This window comes from Bombina bombina, chromosome 1, assembly GCF_027579735.1.
Source record: "Bombina bombina isolate aBomBom1 chromosome 1, aBomBom1.pri, whole genome shotgun sequence".
Classification (NCBI taxonomy): domain Eukaryota; kingdom Metazoa; phylum Chordata; class Amphibia; order Anura; family Bombinatoridae; genus Bombina; species Bombina bombina.
This window is the reverse complement of record NC_069499.1, coordinates 1337889150-1337909146: the sequence shown is the minus strand read 5'-3', so window position 1 is coordinate 1337909146 and position 19997 is coordinate 1337889150. Positions and strand designations below refer to the sequence as shown.

The 19997-nt window shown below is 41.1% G+C and overlaps 1 protein-coding gene across 1 annotated transcript in view; it reads right to left on the bottom strand.

Moving 5' to 3' along the window:
- Positions 1–19997, bottom strand: part of CALB2 (calbindin 2) — a 150295-nt gene that overhangs the window by 39863 nt on the left and 90435 nt on the right. Inside the window, exons 4-8 of the mRNA XM_053702387.1 lie at positions 16009–16089; positions 6561–6617; positions 3824–3901; positions 1261–1316; positions 603–642 (exon numbers count right to left, since the gene is read on the bottom strand). Coding sequence (XP_053558362.1) covers positions 603–642; positions 1261–1316; positions 3824–3901; positions 6561–6617; positions 16009–16089 — 312 coding nt within the window. The remainder of the gene's footprint in view (positions 1–602; positions 643–1260; positions 1317–3823; positions 3902–6560; positions 6618–16008; positions 16090–19997) is intronic.

Below are 19997 nucleotides of genomic sequence, written 5' to 3'. Positions count from 1 at the left end.
CTGTTCTGCACTCTAGCCATAACTGTTGCTGTCCTGAATCCCCCCAATACATTTAAGCCTAACTGCCCTTTGTCTGCAGCACTTGGAAATTAATTTTTTAAAAGTTAATTTTGGTGCTTTTTGCTGGCCAATCTAACACATATGATACATCCTCCTCCTTAGCTGATATTTCTTCCGTGGCTAATATATATCAAGTGTCTGGCGGACATGATTTGCTGTAGTGAACATGTCCGCCAGACATCGATAAATGCAGACAGTATACACTGTTGGCATTTATCATTGCACAAGCAGTTCTAGTGAACTGCTTGTGCAATGCCGCCTCCTGCAGATTCGCGGCCAATTGGCGCTAGCAGGGGGTGTCAATCAACCTGATTGTATGAGATCAGGCAGAATGATGTCCGCAGCCTCAGAGGTAGCTGACGAGTTAAGGAGCAGCAGTCTTAAGACGGCTTCTTCTTAACTCCTGTATACGGCCCAATTTGGGCTGTGATAAATCGGCCCCATACTCTTTTCCATAGAAACTAGGACTGTCGGGTACCACATTATATGCAATCACTACTAAAAATATCCTTCATATGATACAAACACATGTTTACATTTACCTGGAATTTCAACAAAAAATTCTCCTGAACAGGAAGCAGCCTAAAGAGGGAAACATAGGGTTACTAGCAGTCATTGATACATCAATATTAATATTATTAACAGCAATACTGTCCATTACAATGATAAAACCTGGCCAGTCCCTTAAAACAGCAGGCTTATAGCAAGAATATCTGTCATTGCATATAGAGGGCATGTACCACTGATACATCGTATGGTGTATTGGCACTGCATGTGAGCATTTAATAGACATTCAACAGAGTAAACAAGCCCAAGAACTATAAGGGGAATCAAGAAACTGTGGGATAAGCATAAGGTTAACCTACAATTTCATGGAGCTTATGTTTCAGAAGGAAAGGAACGCAAATAGTCTTTTGGTTCAGGGGATTTTATTTATTTGAGTTTCTGATTTAGACCAACAATATATTTCTTTGTCTTTGTGGGAACACAAAAAAGAAAGGGGTAAGAGGGAGAGGGTTTGTTGGAGAAGCTATTTGGCAATCTATAAATACTGCAACCTTCCTTAGTAATATTGTCATTAAGAGTAATACTGTATGTTTTATTACTATACTTCAATGATATTTATAATTAATGTACATGTATTTGTCAGTAATTCCGATCTACGGTATTTAGTGCACAGCACTACCATTATGTCCTTACCTTGACATTTCAGACAAGCAGAGCTTTCCATCTCCATTCATATCAAACATTCGGAGCTAAATGACAGAAAGAGTGTAAGCTCCTATGGCACGGAGGGAAGCCATAGACAGGCCTCATAATAAGTTACCTAACTTCAATGGTTATTTCCAATAAAGGACCAGATTACAAGTGTAGTGGTATTTAGCCCTCCCACTCTCGCTCTAACTCTGCTAGAAGTAAGCTTTTTGTGCACGTCGGGTAGCGCTAGTATTACAAGTTAAAAATAAAACGTATAACCCGATGCGTGCAAAAAGCGGAAGTTAGGATATTGCACGCATTAACGTATTCCCCCATAAAAGTCAATGGAGCAAAAAAGTGCAAACACGATTATATATTATCAAGTGCGCTAACCCGACATGAAACTATGAATATTTCAAATTCCAATGTTCTTCACATATCAGAATATATTTATTCATAAATACATATTTATATATATATATATATGATGTTATTTGGTAAATATATCTATCTATTTATATATATATATATATATACAGTATATATATATATATATATATATATATATATATATATATATATATATATACTGTATATATATATATATAATTATATAGGTATAGATATATACAGATACAGTATATAAAGGAATATCTATTCCCACCCCTACGTGAAGAGCATTGGAAGACCGCTGCTCCTTAACTCATCCGCCATGATCGGGATGATTGACACCCCCTGCTAGCGGCCGATTAGCCGCAAATGTGCAGGAGGCGGCATTGCACAAGCATTTCACAAGAAATGCTTGTGCAATGATAAATGCCGACAGCGTATATCGATGTCGGGCAGACAAGATATTCTGCAGCGAATCATATCCCCCGCAGGCATTTATCGATGTTGGGCGGACAAGATATGCTGCAGCAAATCATATCCCCCACAAGTTGATAAATCAGCCACTATATATCTTTTAGCCCTTTTTAAAAATAATTTTTATTAGATAGTGTTATTACGAATGTAACTGTACTTTATAATGTATTTTCAATGTGTTTTGTGCAACTTTTTTGTTTTGCAAAACAGTTAACCAGAGATCTGAGGATGAGGTAATCATAAATTGCAATTGTGCTCACATGTTTGTGTTTACTCTCAATTTGTAATCCGAGCGCTAAACCAGACGCGTGCAAACACTCAATATAAACCCCTTTTCGCTCACGCGTAACTGTTAGCACGCCACTCGTAATCTGGCCCAAAATTGTTAACCATATATAACATTTTGCATTTTGTGCCTATGAACTCTGAACTTTGCACATTCTAAAAACCATAGTACATAATAGTTACAATAGTCTGTTTATTCACTTACTAGTTCTTATAGATATCACAATCACTGTTATTTATTTACTATAACTTGTGCACTATCTGTGTCCAATACTAATTATAGCTAGGCTACTTAGTCTCCTATATTAACTAAGACATGAACAGCCTCTCCAGTGACACCAATTTCTATATTATCTAGGCAGCCTATTAAAAAAAAAAAGCTGAATCAGCTGTAGTGAACAGCCTATACAAAATACCATCTATACTATAATTGAGTTTGTAATGTCCGTCGCCGTTGGCAGTTGCGCACGCATCCTCAAAGGATTCCGTAAATGGCAGGGTGGTGAAAGAATCCATTTTTCGGAATCCACCGGGATGCAAAACCCCAACATTGCAAACGAACCGCCAACCCCCCACAACGCATTAAACCTAATTTACCTATTAACTCCTACACCGCCAACCCTCACAATGCAAAAAACTAATTTAATGACTAAGCCCCCTAACCTAACACCCCCTAAATTAACCCCTTAATTACAATAAAAATAAACTACATTAAAATAATTAAAAAAAAATTACATTAATCTAATAAAAAAAAATAAAAAAAGGCTAACATTACAAAAATTAATAAACACATTATCCAAAATAAAATAATTAAACCTTATCCCTATGAAAATAAAAAGCCCCCCCAAAATAAAAACACCCCCTGATCTAATACTAAACTACCAATAGCCCTTAAAATGGCTTTTTGTAGGGCATTGCCCTAAGTTAAATAGCTCTTTTACATTAAAAATAAACAAAATCCCCCCTAACAGTAAAACCCCCACATACCAAACCTCCCAAAAAAAAAAAAAACTAACAATAATAAACCTCATCTACCCATTGCCCTGAAAAGGGCATTTGAATGGGCATCGTCACATATGGGAAGACCGCTCCGGACCTCCGCACGGCATTCGCCGTGGATGAAGGTGATGGACCCGCCTGGAAGAATACCTTCTCCGCCCGACTTCTGAAACCGTGAGTACCTATTTGGGGCTATAGTGTTAGGTTTTTTAAATTTTTGGGGGGCTTTTGTTTTTTTAGATTAGGTTTTTTTTGGGCAAATCTCAAAAGAGCTCAATGCCCTTTTAAGGGCAGTGAAAAATAGCTGAATGCCCAGTTATCTTATTGATGCTCAGCATTACATACTTACAATACTCTTTACTGCCCTTGTACTCACTGCTGTACATTCACCACAAAATACCCAGCACCCCGTACTTACTATTGTCTGCGTGTACTCTTGAAGTTTCTTTTCATCAAACGGGCGATTTGCTTTTTTTAGTAGATCTGATAGAAAACCCTGAAATTAGACAGTGGATACCTGAAAACTAACAAGAAGCATCAAAGCTGAATGACAGAGACACAAACAGAAAAACACTATTCATTATGTTAGAACCTTATAGGTGCCGGCTTCCCTACAGTTGTAAGTAACGCCCTGTTCTGCCCAGGACAAAAGAAAGGTAAGGCAGGGACGATTAGTAGAAGATAAGGTCAACCACCTGCACCGTTGGTATTTACAACCTTCATATTAGCTATTAATACATGATATTGTTTTGGCTATCGTTAGTGCAAATATCTAACTCCCAACATGTCAGTCTATAGGATTGTATCCAATTTTCTGTCTCTTCTATCTCCATTAGTACAAATATTATGATCGTATATGAATATTGTTCACTAGCCCAGGTACATAAATGAATTCTTTGGGAGGAAGGGGGCTTATGTTGGGAAGTTTGCTCTAGAACTGTCCCTTAAAGGGACATTGTACTATAAAATTGGTCTCCCCTTAATGTGTTCGAAATTACTTTTTATAGTAGCTGCAGAGTATAAAATGTACACGAAACTGCTCCTTTAGGGTTATTTTTGTATATAAAATCTGTTTCATCTGACTGAAGCCACAATCCTTTGTTCTCAAGAACATGCCCATATAAATTGACTGAGCTTGCAGAAATAGTAGACCTCACAATCTTAGCTATCTCACTATATATTAAGCCCACCTTATCTTATCTCTTTGTCCATACACAATGGCCACTATGTAGGGCCTGATGAAAAAAAACAAAAAAAATATCATCAGTATGGAGAGCAAGCACAAGCTCCTTAAAGGGACAGTTTACTCAAAAATGTTCTCCCCTTTAATTTGTTCCCAATGATACACTTTACCTGCTGGAGTGTATTAAATTGTTTACAAGTAGCTCCTTTACCCTTATATTGGCATTTGAAATTGTTGATTTAGCACGTGGTATCCCCACCTATTCTGAAAGTTTGTGGCCACGCGTTCCAGCTATAGATAAGCTTTGTAAACACAGCCAGCATAAGAAATTACACTCCCAGTGGGATATAGCAGAGATAAGGTAATAAAATGTTGATTTTCCATTGTTCTCTCAAAGTACTGGTGATTGTTTTAAGGACAGATATAAGATAAAGAAGCAGGTATATGTGCACAATGTGATACAGTAATGAGATCGGATTATACCTACAAGCTCAACCCATTTTATTAGGCTGTGGCTTCAAAACACAAAATCAGATCTTTAATATACACAAATAAGCCTTAAAAAGCAAATCTCATACATTTTATACTCTGCAGCTGGTAGAAAAAGCAATTGTAAACACATTAAGGGAAAAACTATTTTACAGTATACTGTCCCTTTAACTACTTTAACTAATGTATATGCCTCTCCTTCACACCCAGAACCTGCACAGCTCTAAAGCTTTAAAATGACCTTTCTAAAATTATTTGAGGGACCTTAAAGTACTAATGAGAATTTGTAGATAATCTCACAGAGCAGAGAGCTTTATGTCAATAGGCCCATATGATGAAACATTTGACTGTGATCACATACTTTTATCACTCTCCATTGGCAACACACAGCGTGCCCACACACGTCATCCAGCCTGAAAGCTAGTGCTCATTACGTGGTTTTATATCATTTGTACACGTATAGGGGCATATTTATCAATGTGCGGGTGGACATGATATGATGTAGCGTATCATGTCCGCCGCACTTCAATAAATGCTGCCTCCTGCAATGCCGCCTCCTGCAGATTCGGCCGCTAGCAGGGGGTGTCAATCAACCCGATCGTATTCGATCTGGTTGATTTCTGTCCGCGGACTCAGAGCAGACGGACAAGTTATGGAGCAGCAGTCTTTAGATACGGAGCTTGATAAATATGCCCCATAAGCTCTATATCATGCTAAATCAGGGGCATATGTTACACCTCAATTAGGCCTAGGATAGCAGGTGTTAGTGGAGCTAGATCTAAAGCATGACGCCTTACCACTTCTATCCACTTCAAAAGTTTTATTTATTCATTTATTATTATTTTCTTTAAACAAATTTATGATTCCTGGTTGTCTAATAGATGTTCATAATAACCCCCTATATAAGGTAAAATTGTTGGGGGCTGCAGATTTCCCACTGCCTAGGGGAGAATATAAACTAAACACATAACATCTTTTATAAGCTCTGAGATAAATGTACATCAGGGGTGCTAAGGTTAGCTATCACTGATACAGAGCCTCTCTGATTGTTGTGCACATGCTTCCTGTCACTAAAGCTTGTGCACAGAGTGTTTGCACCAATCAGCAGCAGCTGCTCTGCGGGTGTGTAAAAGGCGCCACCGTCAAAATGAAAAAAGGAAATTTTACCATTTTATTTTTTGTTTATTGCAAACTTTCTAAGAAAATGTGCGCTGGGGTTTATCCAGCCCCAGTAAACTATTTGCTAAAATGTCACTGACACACATGGATTCTCTGGTACTGTAAAAATTGTAGCGTGGCATCTCATTTGAAAAGGTTAGATATGATTTGCATTGATTAATTTAAGGTTTGTAAGTAGTAAATATTTGTAGTCACCAAGACATGGTTATATTAATAAAATATATTAGTGTGCGTATTACAAATTGATTTAAAGGCACATACAACTAATGTCAAATAGACACAATTTAAGCAGTTCTCATTATACCTTTAGTTCATTTGCTTCTATATAGCCGCTTCTGTCTGTGTCATATTTCCGCCAGGCCTGAAACACCAAGAGTTAAACATAACATAGTACTTAGGGACTGTCCATTCCCTTTAGCGTGTGCATTGTAATTGTGAAGTGTGTTAATGAAGAACAGAATTAGTATCTCACCTTTGTGTCATGTTTGGAATGTTTGCGCTACTTATTTTCAGTGTCAGCAATAGATATTGTGATGTAAAGCAGTAGTAACTATTATGTAATGCAGTGTTTGTGGTAAACTTGTATTTGTAAATGTGTTTGTTGTAGTAGATGTGGCAAACATATTGTATGATACTAAATATGAAGAGAAGGAAAAGAAGCACCTTACCAAAGAACTCACTCGATAACCTTAAAGTCCAACTGAGAATTGGTAACCTGCTAAGAAAACTTAACCTTTAACCCTTTAAGGACACAGCTTTCAGTTTTCTCAATTGTTTTATGACGGAAAATTTCCGTCATATGTCCTTAAGAGGTTAATTCAAACTAATAAAAGTAGAGTAAATCACTTACTCATATGTGATGCACATACAAATACTAGATTATTAAAACAGGGAATGAACCATCCACCCCCATAAACTGCCCACAATATCAATAAGTGCAATTCAAAGCTTGAGTGCAGTTATGGCGCAATTCACCATGGTTGTCCCATCATACAAAAGCCACTAAACCAAAAAGGATCCTTATCTAGATAAGCACACAGTCCCAACTATAAACTATGCTATTAGTGGCAATTGTATGATTATTAAAACTTGTTGCTACTAATAGCATACGGCGAGATTACGAGTTTTGCGTTAGGAGCTGTGCGGTGCCAATGAGCAGTTTATTGTCACCGCTCACTTTCCTGCAGCGCTGGTATTACAGGTTTTCTGAAACCTGCCGTTAAAAGGCAAGAAGTGAGCGTAGAGCAAAATTGAGCTCCAAACTTCACTTCAATACCAGCGCTGCTTAAGTCAGCGGTGAGCTGTTCGTACGTCCACGTGCACGATTTCCCCATAGACATCAATGGGGAGAGCCGGCTGAGAAAAGGTCTAACACCTGCAATAAAGCAGTGTAAAACTCAGTAACGCAGCCCCATTGATTCCTATGGGGAAACACATTTTATGTTTACACCTAACACCCTAACATGAACCCCGAGTCTAAACACCCCTAATCTTACACGTATTAACCCCTAATCTGCCGCCCCGACATCGCCGACACCTACATTATATTTCTTAACCCCTAATCTGCTACTCCAGACACCGCCGCCACCTACATTATACTTATGAACCCCTATTCTGCTGCCCCCAACATCGCCGACACCTACATTATATTTATTAACCCCTAACCTGCCGCCTCTAACATCGCCGACACCCACATTATATTTATTAACCCCTAATATCCCTCCCCCAATGTCGCCGCAACCTACCTACATTTATTAACCCCTAATCTGCCGCTCCGGACATCGCCAACACCTACATTATACTTATTAACCCCTAATCTGCTGCCCCCAACATCGCCAACACCTACATTATATTTATTAACCCCTAATCTGCCGCCCCCAATGTCGCTGCAACCTACCTACACTTATTAACCCCTAATCTGCTGCACCCAACGTCGCCGCCACTATATTAAATTTATTAACCCCTAAACCTAAGTCTAACCCTAACCCTAACACCCCCTAACTTAAATATAATTGAAATAAATCTAAATAAAATTACTATCATTAACTACATTATTCCTATTTAAAACTAAATACTTACCAATAAAATAAACCCTAAGCTAGCTACAATATAACTAATAGTTACATTGTATCTAGCTTAGGGTTTATTTTTATTTTACAGGCAAGTTTGTATTTATTTTACCTAGGTAGAATAGTTATTAAATAGTTATTAACCATTTAATAACTACCGAGCTAAAATAAATACAAATTTACCTGTAAAATAAAACCTAACCTAAGTTACAATAACACCTAACCTTACACTATAATTAAATAAATTCCCTACATTAAATACCTGTACAATTAAATAAATTAAATTAGCTAAATCACAACCCCCCCCACACTAAATTACAGAAAATAAAAAACAAATTACAGATCATTAAACTAATTACACCTAATCTAAGAGCCCGATCAGAATAAAAAAAGACCCCCAAAATAAAAAAAAAACCCTAGCCTAAACTAAACTACCAATAGCCCTTAAAAGGGCCTTTTGCGGGGCATTGCCCCAAATAAATCAGGTCTTTTTCCTGTAAAAAAAATACAAACAACCCCCCAACAGTAAAACCCACCACCCACACAACCAACCCCCCAAATAAAAACCTAACTAAAAAAACTAAGCTCCCCATTGCCCTGAAAAGGGCATTTGGATGGGCATTGCCCTTTAAAGGGCATTTAGCTCTATTGCGGCCCAAAGTCCCTAATCTAAAAAATAAACCCACCCAATACACCCTTAAAAAAATCCTAACACTAACCCCCGAAGATTCACTTACAGGGAGAAGTCTTCATACAAGGGGCAAGTAGTCCTCCAGATGGGCAGAAGTGGTTCTCCAGACGGGCAGAAGTCTTCATCCAGACGGCATCTTCTATCTTCATCCTTCCGGCGCGGAGCGGGTCCATCTTCAAGACATCCGACGCAGAGCATCCTCTTCTTCCGACGGCTTCTTCATAATGAATATCACTTTAAGTGACGTCATCCAAGATGGCGTCCCTTAGATTCCGATTGGCTGATAGAATTCTATCAGCCATTCGGAATTAAGGTAGAACAAATCCTATTGGCTGATGCAATCAGCCAATAGGATTGAGCTGGCATTCTATTGGCTGTTCCAATCAGCCAATAGGATTGAAGTTCAATCCTAATGGCTGATTGCATCAGCCAATAGGAATTTTTCTACCTTAATTCCGATTGGCTGATAGAATTCTATCAGCTAATCGGAATCTAACGGACGCCATCTTGGATGACGTCACTTAAAGTGATATTCATTACAAAGAAGCCATCGGAAGAAGAGGATGCTCCGCGTCGGATGTCTTGAAGATGGACCCGCTCCACACCGGAAGGATGAAGATAGAAAATGCCGTCTGGATGAAGACTTCTGCCCGTCTGGAGGACCACTTCTGCCCGTCTGGAGGACCACTTCTGCCGGTTTCGTTGAGGACATCTTGCCGCTTGGATGAAGACTTCTCCTGGTAAGTGAATCTTTGGGGGTTAGTGTAAGGATTTTTTTAAGGGTGTATTGGGTGGGTTTATTTTTTAGATTAGGGCTTTGGGCCTGCAATAGAGCTAAATGCCCTTTTAAGGGCAATGCCCATCCAAATGCCCTTTTCAGGGCAATGGGGAGCTTAGTTTTTTTTTTTAGTTAGTATTTTATTTGGGGGGTTGGTTGTGTGGGTGGTGGGTTTTACTGTTGGGGGGTGTTTGTATTTTTTTTTACAGGTAAAAGAGCTGATTTTTTGGGGGCAATGCCCTGCAAAAGGCCCTTTTAAGGGCTATTGGTAGTTTAGTTTAGGCTAGGGTTTTTTTTATTTTGGGGGGCTTTTTTATTTTGATAGCGCTATTAGATTAGGTGTAATTAGTTTAAAGATCTTGTAATTTGTTTTTTATTTTCTGTAATTTAGTGTTTTATTTTTGTGATTTAATTTTATTTATTTAATTTTATTTAATGTAGGGAATTTATTTAATTATAGTGTAGTGTTAGGTGTTATTGTAACTTAGGTTAGGTTTTATTTTACAGGTAAATTTGTATTTATTTTAGCTAGGTAGTTATTAAATAGTTAATAACTATTTACTAACTATTCTACCTAGTTAAAATAAATACAAACTTGCCTGTAAAATAAAAATAAAGCCTAAGCTAGATACAATGTAACTATTAGTTATATTGTAGCTAGCTTAGGGTTTATTTTATAGGTATTTAGTTTTAAATAGGAATAATGTAGGTAATGATAGTAATTTTATTTAGATTTATTTAAATTATATTTAAGTTAGGGGGTGTTAGGTTTAGGGTTAATAAATTTAATATAGTGGCGGCGACGACGACGTTGGGGATGGCAGATTAGGGGTTAATAAATGTAGGTAGGTGGCGGCGATGTTGGGGGCAGAAGATTAGGTGTTAATAAGTATAATGTAGGTGGGGGCAATGTTAGGGGCGGCAGATTAGGAGTTAATAATATTTAAGTAGTGTTTGCGAGGCGGGAGTGCGGCGGTTTAGGGGTTCATATGTTAATTATAGTGGCGGTGATGTCGAGAGCGGCAGATTGGGGTTAATAATTTTATGTTAGTGTTTGCGATGCGGGAGGGCCTCGGTTTAGGGGTTAATAGGTAGTTTATGGGTGTTATGTACTTTTTAGCACTTTAGTTATGAGTTTTATGCTACAGCATTGTAGTGTAAAACTCATAACTACTGACTTTAAAATGCGTTAGGAATCTTGACGGGTAGGGTGTACCGCTCACTTTTTGGCCTCCCAGGACAGTCTCGTAATACCTGCGCTATGCAAGTCCCATAGAAAAAAGACTTTACAAAGTTTACGTAAGTCGGTTTGCGGTAAGGCCAAAAAAAAGTGTGTGGTGCCCCTAAACCTGCAAGACTCGTAATACCAGCGGTAGTGAAAAAGCAGAGTTAGGACCTGTTAACGCTGCCTTTTCAGCTTACCGCAAAACTCGCAATCTAGCCGATAGCTTTTGTAAAATGCTTCTTTTTTATCTCTTCATAATTAGTATTTTACATTTTGGCACTATAGCACCCCCCACTGGCGTTAGTGGGTATTATTACAAAATTTTATTTTCACACATTTAAAGGGACACTAAACCCAGATTTTTTTTATTAATGATTCAGATAGAGCAGCAATTTTAAGCAACTTTCTAATTTACTCCTATTATCAATGTTTCTTTGTTTCTTTGCTATCTTTATTTTAAAAGCAGGAATGTAAAGCTTGGTTCAGCACCTGGGTTGCGCTTGCTGATTGGTGGCTAAATGTAGCCACCAATAAGCAAGCGCTATCCAGGGAGCTGAACATCAAATGGGCCGGCTCCTAAGCTTTACATTCCTGCTTTTCAAATAAAGATAGCAAGAGAACGAACAAAAATTGATAATAGAAGAAAAAATTTGGGTTTAGTATTGTGACGGATACCCCGGGTACCCCGACTGGGTAGCTCCGCCAAACGGGTCCTGCTTCCTCCCTGCCGACTGCAGCTATGTAGCTGGCAAGTGACCACAGCCTGTAGCCACCCCTGATGCCCGACAGCATCAGTATTCAGGGTCCCACCCTGTGGCAGACTCCAGCTACCCAGACTGGGTAGCTCTACCTGAGGGTCCTTCCTCTGCCTGGGATAGGCTGCTATGTAGCCCAAGAAAGTGATTCTAGCAGGAGCCCACCCAAATAACTAGACAGACTAGCATTCAGGTGAAACAAGAACTGATTTTATTGTACAACATACACTCCTTTTATACACACAGGCTCATCTTGATAAAACAGGGAGACAATGCCACAGTTTTCCCGCCATTCCCGCCCCTCCAGACTGACCGGCGCCTCCATAGCAACCATAGTCCCACAGAATCCCAGGACACAGTGGTGACGGTTTTGGGGTGATCCCGGGAGCAGCGGCACTTCCAGGGTGTCATTTGAAAGCTATCAGTCCCCAGATGCCGCAGTCCAAAAAGCGGCGTGATTCGTTTTTGGGGACCGGAGATACAGCCCGTTGAAGTAATGGGGGTAGGGGTGTCCAAAACCCCCGGTTCCCAAAGCAACTCCCCTCCGGTAATTCCCCCACCTCTTGTCCTCCCTAGGGGCTACTAATCCTCAAAAGAGCAGAGCTCTGGGGCATATGGTTGCTGGAGTGACCAGGGGTAAAGTTAGCGGGTGTCCTGCTGTCCTGTGGCCGACCGGGAGTTCGGTGTCCGTGGTGAGGCAGCCAACCGGGAGTTCCAGGGGCCCAGCCAGCCTAGGAGGGTTTTCCTGGTCATACACCATCTTTTCACAAGACAAGCAAACCAAAGCTTCCAGGGATTGTGGTTGCTCTGAGGAGCCCAAAACCACTGAGAAACAACAGGGTTGAGGTTGTAGGGGGCTGGGAGGTAGCCTTAGCTGTCTGGTATCCATGATATCTCCCCCCCTCCGGTTCATCAGACCCGGCTGGACCCTTAACGGGTCAGCCTGGGGCTGTCCAACGGTGGCCCTCCACTTCTCGGTTGCTGGGAGAGGTTATCCCATTTCTCCTGAGCTTGGGGCATCCTGGGGGGTTCCTGCTGGCATTTATACCCTGTGCCCTGGGCGCAGGGATAGTCACATAAGGCAAAGTCCCAAACAAATTTGCTGAGGCCAGCTCCCAAACAATTGCTGTCCCACAAGTTCCAGTGTCCTTAAGTTCCATGGCCACACTGCCTCTCTCCGTGACACTCGGTTTAGTACCGGCGGACCCACCCCAGACCAGAGGGGGAGGTTGCTCCTTGGTGGGGCAGGCAAAGCTTGGATGCCCAAACATGTGGCACCAACTGTATAAGCTTTTCTCCTCCTTGCCTAATGCAACACCTGCCCCCGGTGAGAAATACTCCGGGACAAGAAAAGGGTAGAGACCCTGCCAAGCTACTGAGGGGAGAGACCGTCTGTCTCTTCTCCAGAGAAGGAGATCTACCACTGGGAAGGGAGGTCTGCTACCTCCGCTCAATGGGAAACTGTGCTGCCGCTGGGGAGAGAGACCAACTGTATCCTCTCCCAGAAAGGGATTCAGCTGCTGGGGAGAGATATTGATACCCGTCTCTACCTGCAAGGGCTTCTCTGTAAGGGGAGGGAGGATGACTACCACCGCTCCCGAAGGATGAATCTGCCACTGGGGAGAGAGACCGACTGTCTCCTCTCCCAGAAAGGGGTTCTGCTTACGGGGAGAGAGGACGACTAACTCTGCTCCCAGGGGATGGCTCTGCTGCTGGGGAGAGAGACCAAATATCTCCTCTCCTGGGAAGGGGTTCTGTTTACGGGGAGGGAGGACTACTACCTCCGCTCCCAGGGGATGGCTCTGCCGCTGGGGAGAGAGACTGACTGTCTCCTATCCCGGCTATGCAGCTGTGGAGAGAGACCGACTGTCTCCTCTCCCAGGAAGGGGTTCTGCTTATGGGGAGGGAGGACGACTACCTCCGCTCCCAGGGGATGGCTCTGCCGCTGGGGAAAGAGACCGACTGTCTCCTCTCCTTGCTCCTGGCTCTGCCGCTGGGGAGAGAGACTGACTGTCTCCTCTCCCTGCTCCTGGCTCTGCCGCTGGGGAGAGAGACCGACTGTCTCCTCTCACAGGAAGGGGTTCTGCTTATGGGGAGGGAGGATTACTACCTCCACTCCCAGGGGATGGCTCCACCACTGGGGAGAGAGACCGACTGTCTCCTCTCCCAGGAAGGGGTTCTGCTTACGGGGAGGGAGGATTACTACCTCCGCTCCCAGGGGATGGCTCTGCCGCTGGGGAGAGAGACCGACTGTCTCCTCTCCCTGCTCCTGGCTCTGCCGCTGGGGAGAGAGACCGACTGTCTCCTATCCCAGGAAGGGGTTCTGCTTACGGGGAGGGATGACAACTACCTCCACTCCCTGGTTTACCAGAGCTGCTGCAGGGGCTGGGCAGAGGCCAACGGCTCTCTGCCCTGTTGTAAGTGCTTCTGCTGCAGTGGCTCCCTTGTCCAAGTCCATAAGCTCGGGGCCCGGTTGCTAATCTGTATCTAGCAGTTCGTTGTCGCTTATGCTCTGTTGCCACTTCTCTGAGGCCAACCTCCATGATTCCCAGACTGCTGTATCATAGCTCCCTGCAGGCTCTGTGGCATGGTGTTTAACGCAATCTAGCAGTCTTTTGTATCTCTGTTCCATCTCCAATTCCTTGCCACATATATAATCCAAATCAGCTTGCAGCCAGGGTACCCCTGAGAGACTCAGCAGGCTCCCTCGGTACTCACAAATGTCCTTAAGTCTCCACTCCTCCTGACTCCCAAAATATGGGTCCTCTGCCATTAGTTCAAATAATAATCCAGGGCCGCCGTAGCCAAAGCCCTCTGTGGGGACACCATCACCCAGCCATGGCCACACTTGCATAGCATACCCTGTAGCTGTCATCCAGAACCATCTCCTCCTGGACCAGTCCATCCAATTCATACAGCCATTCCACCCGGGGCTGTCCTCCCAGGTAAGATACTCGGAACTTGTACTGGAGCCAGTAATCTTCATCATCAGGGGAGAGGGTTGTTACTCAATAGCCCTGCTCTTGTTAAAGAGCCTCCCTTGAGAGTCGCCGGCGGACAAGGTCCCTTTGTGCCAGCAGGTCCCAATACGAACTAGGACCGTCCAGCTGGGCCAGCGCCCCCTCTTCTCTCCTTAGGAGCTTGGTTCCCATAGTTACCGGCTATTGTGGCACGTCTGCTCTGTCAGCAGAAACTGTGTGATAGAAGCAGATCCCACAGCTGCCAGCCAATGTGACGGATACCCCGGCTACCCCGACTGGGTAGCTCCGCCAAACGGGTCCTGCTTCCTCCCTGCCGACTGCAGCTATGTAGCTGGCAAGTGACCACAGCCTGTAGCCACCCCTGATGCCCGACAGCACCAGTATTCAGGGTCCCACCCTGTGGCAGCCTACAGCTACCCAGAATGAGTAGCTCTACCTGAGGGTCCTTCCTCTGCCTGGAACAGGCTGCTATGTAGCCCAGGAAAGTGATTCTAGCAGGAGCCCACCCAAATAATGAGACAGACACAACATACACTCCTTTTATACACACAGCTCATCTTGATAAAACAGGGAGACAATGCCACAGTTTTCCCGCCATTCCCGCCCCTCCAGACTGACCGGCGCCTCCATAGCAACCATAGTCCCACAGAATCCCAGGACATAGTGGTGACGGTTTTGGGGTGATCCCGGGAGCAGCAGCACTTCCAGGGTGTCATTTGAAAGCTATCAGTCCCCAGATGCCGCAGTCCAAAAAGCGGCGTGATTCGTTTTTGGGGACCGGAGATACAGCCCGTTGAAGTAATGGGGGTAGGGGTGTCCAAAACCCCCGGTTCCCAAAGCAGCTCCCCTCCGGTAAATCCCCCAGGAGCCCGGACAGCCTGAGAGGGGTTAGGTGGGTATCCGTGGTGAGGCGGCCAACTGAGAGTTCCAGGGGCCCAGCCAGACTAGGAGGGTTTTCCTGGTCATACACCAGCTTTTCACAAGACAAGCAAACCAAAGCTTCCAGGGATTGTGGTTGCTCTGAGGAGCCCAAAACCAATGAGAAACAACAGGGGTGAGGTTGTAGGGGGGTGGGGGGGTAGCCTTAGCTGTCTGGTATCCGTGACAAGTATCCCTTTAATATTATGTATACTGTATGATGCATGTTAGTGTGTATGGTATATGTGTATTGTAACAAGTGAGAAATGGTATTTGTATTTTGTGTTTTCCCCTGTGTATCGTTCAGCCCCATAGAACAATACTGAGCGTCTTACCTCCATGAATTCGATGCTAGAGCCGGCGTGTTGTCTGAAGCAGAGCAGGAAATTTTCCTCTGTGGGAAGAATCTGAGCCAGCTGTAAAAAGGGAACATAACTTAGGAAGAGTGACTAGAGTAGGTATAGATGAGAGAATGATGTAAGATAGGCAAAGATAAATACATAGTAAAGATTCAAACAGAACCCTACAAAAAGTCACTCAGATAAAGAGCCATCTAAATCTAAAAAGAGAGAGCGAGTGTCATACATCCAGAGACACAAGCAAGGGTCAGAGACACACAGAATGAAGAATACAGTGAGTGATAACTACAGAGAGAAATCTGTGCCCATGAGTATGGTGAATCCAGTGTAAAAGAAATTATAAATAACTGATGACTTTGTAGCATGAGCTTAAAATGTCATTGAAGGGTCCTGGTGACATAAACCACTAGGGAAATGTAATGTTCAGATCATAATAAAATTAATATAGAAAAATGCAATATTTATTTACAGTTTTAATATTCTCTTTTTTTAAAAGCTGTTTGTTTTTGAATGCTTGCCTTTTATGCACACATTGAGTTTATGATCTGCTACTAACTTTACCCACTGCCTGACTAGCCAGACTGCTGCTATATTAACCTGTTTTCACATTCAAGCAGCATTACAAACTGCATTAACAGCTTTTTCCTGGCTAACCACTATTGGGGTGACTGCCTGACTGGCCATACCGCTGCTATATTAACCTGTTTTCACATTCAGCAGCATTACAAACTGCATTAACAGCTTTTATCTGGCTAACCGCTATTAGTGTGACTAACACAAATATACTGGATAAGTCTGAATATAGGAACAGACTATCCCATTTTAGTCACTAACCTAACAAGCGATAATAACTGGATTAATTATCTGCTATATAAATCGACTTGGCTGGAATTATTGCCTGTGACACCAAAGAAATATTGACTATATATTTATTCTCTGACTGGCTTGGGACACAACCATCTGAATTTACCTCTAAACTTATGTGCTGTCACTATACCTCATATCAGTGAGGACATAAAATGTGAGTGTGATATATGCCATTTTTTATACTTTTATTGAATAAAACGGTATTACACTATCTTTGCTGTTTTCTGTCTTTCTGGGTATAAATCGGGACAAGAAAGTTCATACCAAGACAAGAGAACCAAGCTCCAAGAGGCAACAAGCACAGGAAGTTTCCTAAAGAGACCAGCATAAGGGGGATCCACATCTTGTGTTACTCCAAGAGGCAGCTGAATCATACAGATCATACTATCCAGGACCCACCAACCACTAGATACATCCTCCAATGCGGCAAACTTACCTCATAGGATTGAGGTAACTTTTGGTAAGGGTATCTAATACTCCTACACTACACTTGGATCTCATCAACTTTGTCAAAGACTCTTTTATATTTATATACTTATATACTCATACACTTTTTGTTTTTTATTTTATATAGGGCTAACTATCACCTCTGAGACTCAAATATAATCCGTAATTAAGAATATCTATAAGCGCTGTTTACCCTTTGATATATATCCTCTTATATATATATATACACACATACACATACACACATACATATATATATACACATACACACATACATACACATATATATATATATATATATACACACATACACATACACACATACATATATATATACACATACACACATACATATATATATACACATACACACATACATACACATATATATATATATATATATACACACATACACATACACACATACATATATATATACACCTACACACATACATATATATATATATACACATACACACATACATACACATATATATATATATACACACATACACATACATATATATATACACATACACACATACATATATATATACACATACACACATACATACACATATATATATATATACACACATACACATACACACATACATATATATATACACATACACACATACATACACATATATATATATACACACATACACACACATATATATATATATACACACATACACATACACACATACATATATATATATATATATATATACACATACACACATACATACACATATATATATATATACACATACACATACACATACACACATACATATATATATACACATACACACATACATACACATATATATATATATATACACATACACATACACACACACACATACACATACACACATACATACACATATATATATATATATATATATATATATATATATATATATATATATATATATATATATATATATATATACACACACATACACATACACACATACATATATATATACACATACACACATACATACACATATATATATATATATATATATATATACACATACACATACACATACACACATACATATATATTTATATTATTTTTTATATATATATTTTTTTTAAATTTGTCTTTTCTTATGGTGTTTTCGTTAGGGATGTGCATTTGTGTCATTGTTCATCCAAATGAGTGCACTAACTAATTTAAATAACGAATTTAATTCACAAATATATATTTTTTTCTTTAAATTAGGTGTTTTACTTACCTGTAGTGCGCTGGGGAGGCTCACTAATTCTCTTTTTCTTAAATAGCGCAGAGTCCAGGGCCTAATTCTCCTATTAGTGCGGCCCTGGACTTTGGCATTAGCACAGCCCTAGGGGCCTGATCATGTCCGCTGCACAGCGATAAATGCAGACAGCATACACTCTCGGCACTTATCATTGCACCAGCAGTTCTGATGAACTGCTGGTGCAATACCGCCCCCTGCAGATTCGCGCCCAATCGGCCGCTAGCAGGGGGTGTCAATCAACCCAATCGTATTGGATCGGGTTGATTTCTGGTGATGTCTGTCCGCCGCCTCAGAGCAGGTTATGGAACAGCGGTCTTTAGAAGCCTGAAGGCTCGCCAGAAACACAGGGCAACACGCTTCATACGGAGCTTGAAATAGGCTCCTTAGAGCCAATGAAGAAAAAGATGATTATAGGTAAGTATCCAGGAGAGAGGAGAAGAGAACATTTAGATTTGTTTGAACAAAAGCGAACGTAAATGTAAAGAAATATTTAGTTTTCGGTTTGTTTTAAACTGAATAGTGCTGCACACGAATATTCTGAAAAACACATTTTTCTGAATATTTGTCCGAATTTTTTTTTTCAGTGCAACACAAGTCTGGTTTTTATATAATGCAAACAAAAAATAAATAAGAAAATAATAGACTTTGTAAAAATGATGAATACTGTAGCAATAGGCACTATCAGTATTGAGTATTATTATATATGCTGTACACCTATCATGAAATACAGACAATAAATATTTATAGATAAAAAAAGGCCTCTTGACCTTTCGGTGCACAGAACAAGCTTCACTAAGGATATCAGTATAACAATAATGCCTTCAAAACCTTACAGAACAAATGAAATAAAACAGAAATAATAGAGTCTTTATGGATTCTGCTTGCAGGTGAAAAATCCTGACCATGCCCCTGTAACACCCTGACCAACCCTGTGTTTGTGTTGGGAAGACACCTCCCATTCTATCCAGGGAGACGACTATGTTTCAGGTATGTTTCTGAGGTTGCTATGGTTGTAACTGTTTTAAATACTAAGCAATTGGTTCTTGTTTCATGTATTGAGCAACTCATGCAATTATAAATGTTAATGGCAGGGAGGCCCACTAACAATCTATAGAAAATATAGGTCAAGCATAGTATATTTTAACATGATCTCACTCTCAGAACAAAGACCCTTTGGCACGTGCACGAGCATCTAACCCAATGTCACTCTTACAGACAAAAAAATATTTCAGTGTCGTCCCTATTGCAGCCACATTGATATTTCCATGTTATGCTTGTGCCAAACAATATTGTTTTGGTAACTGTATCAGGGTAAATCATTATGTACTTACACAGTCACAACATGCTGTCACAAACATACATACGCATGTA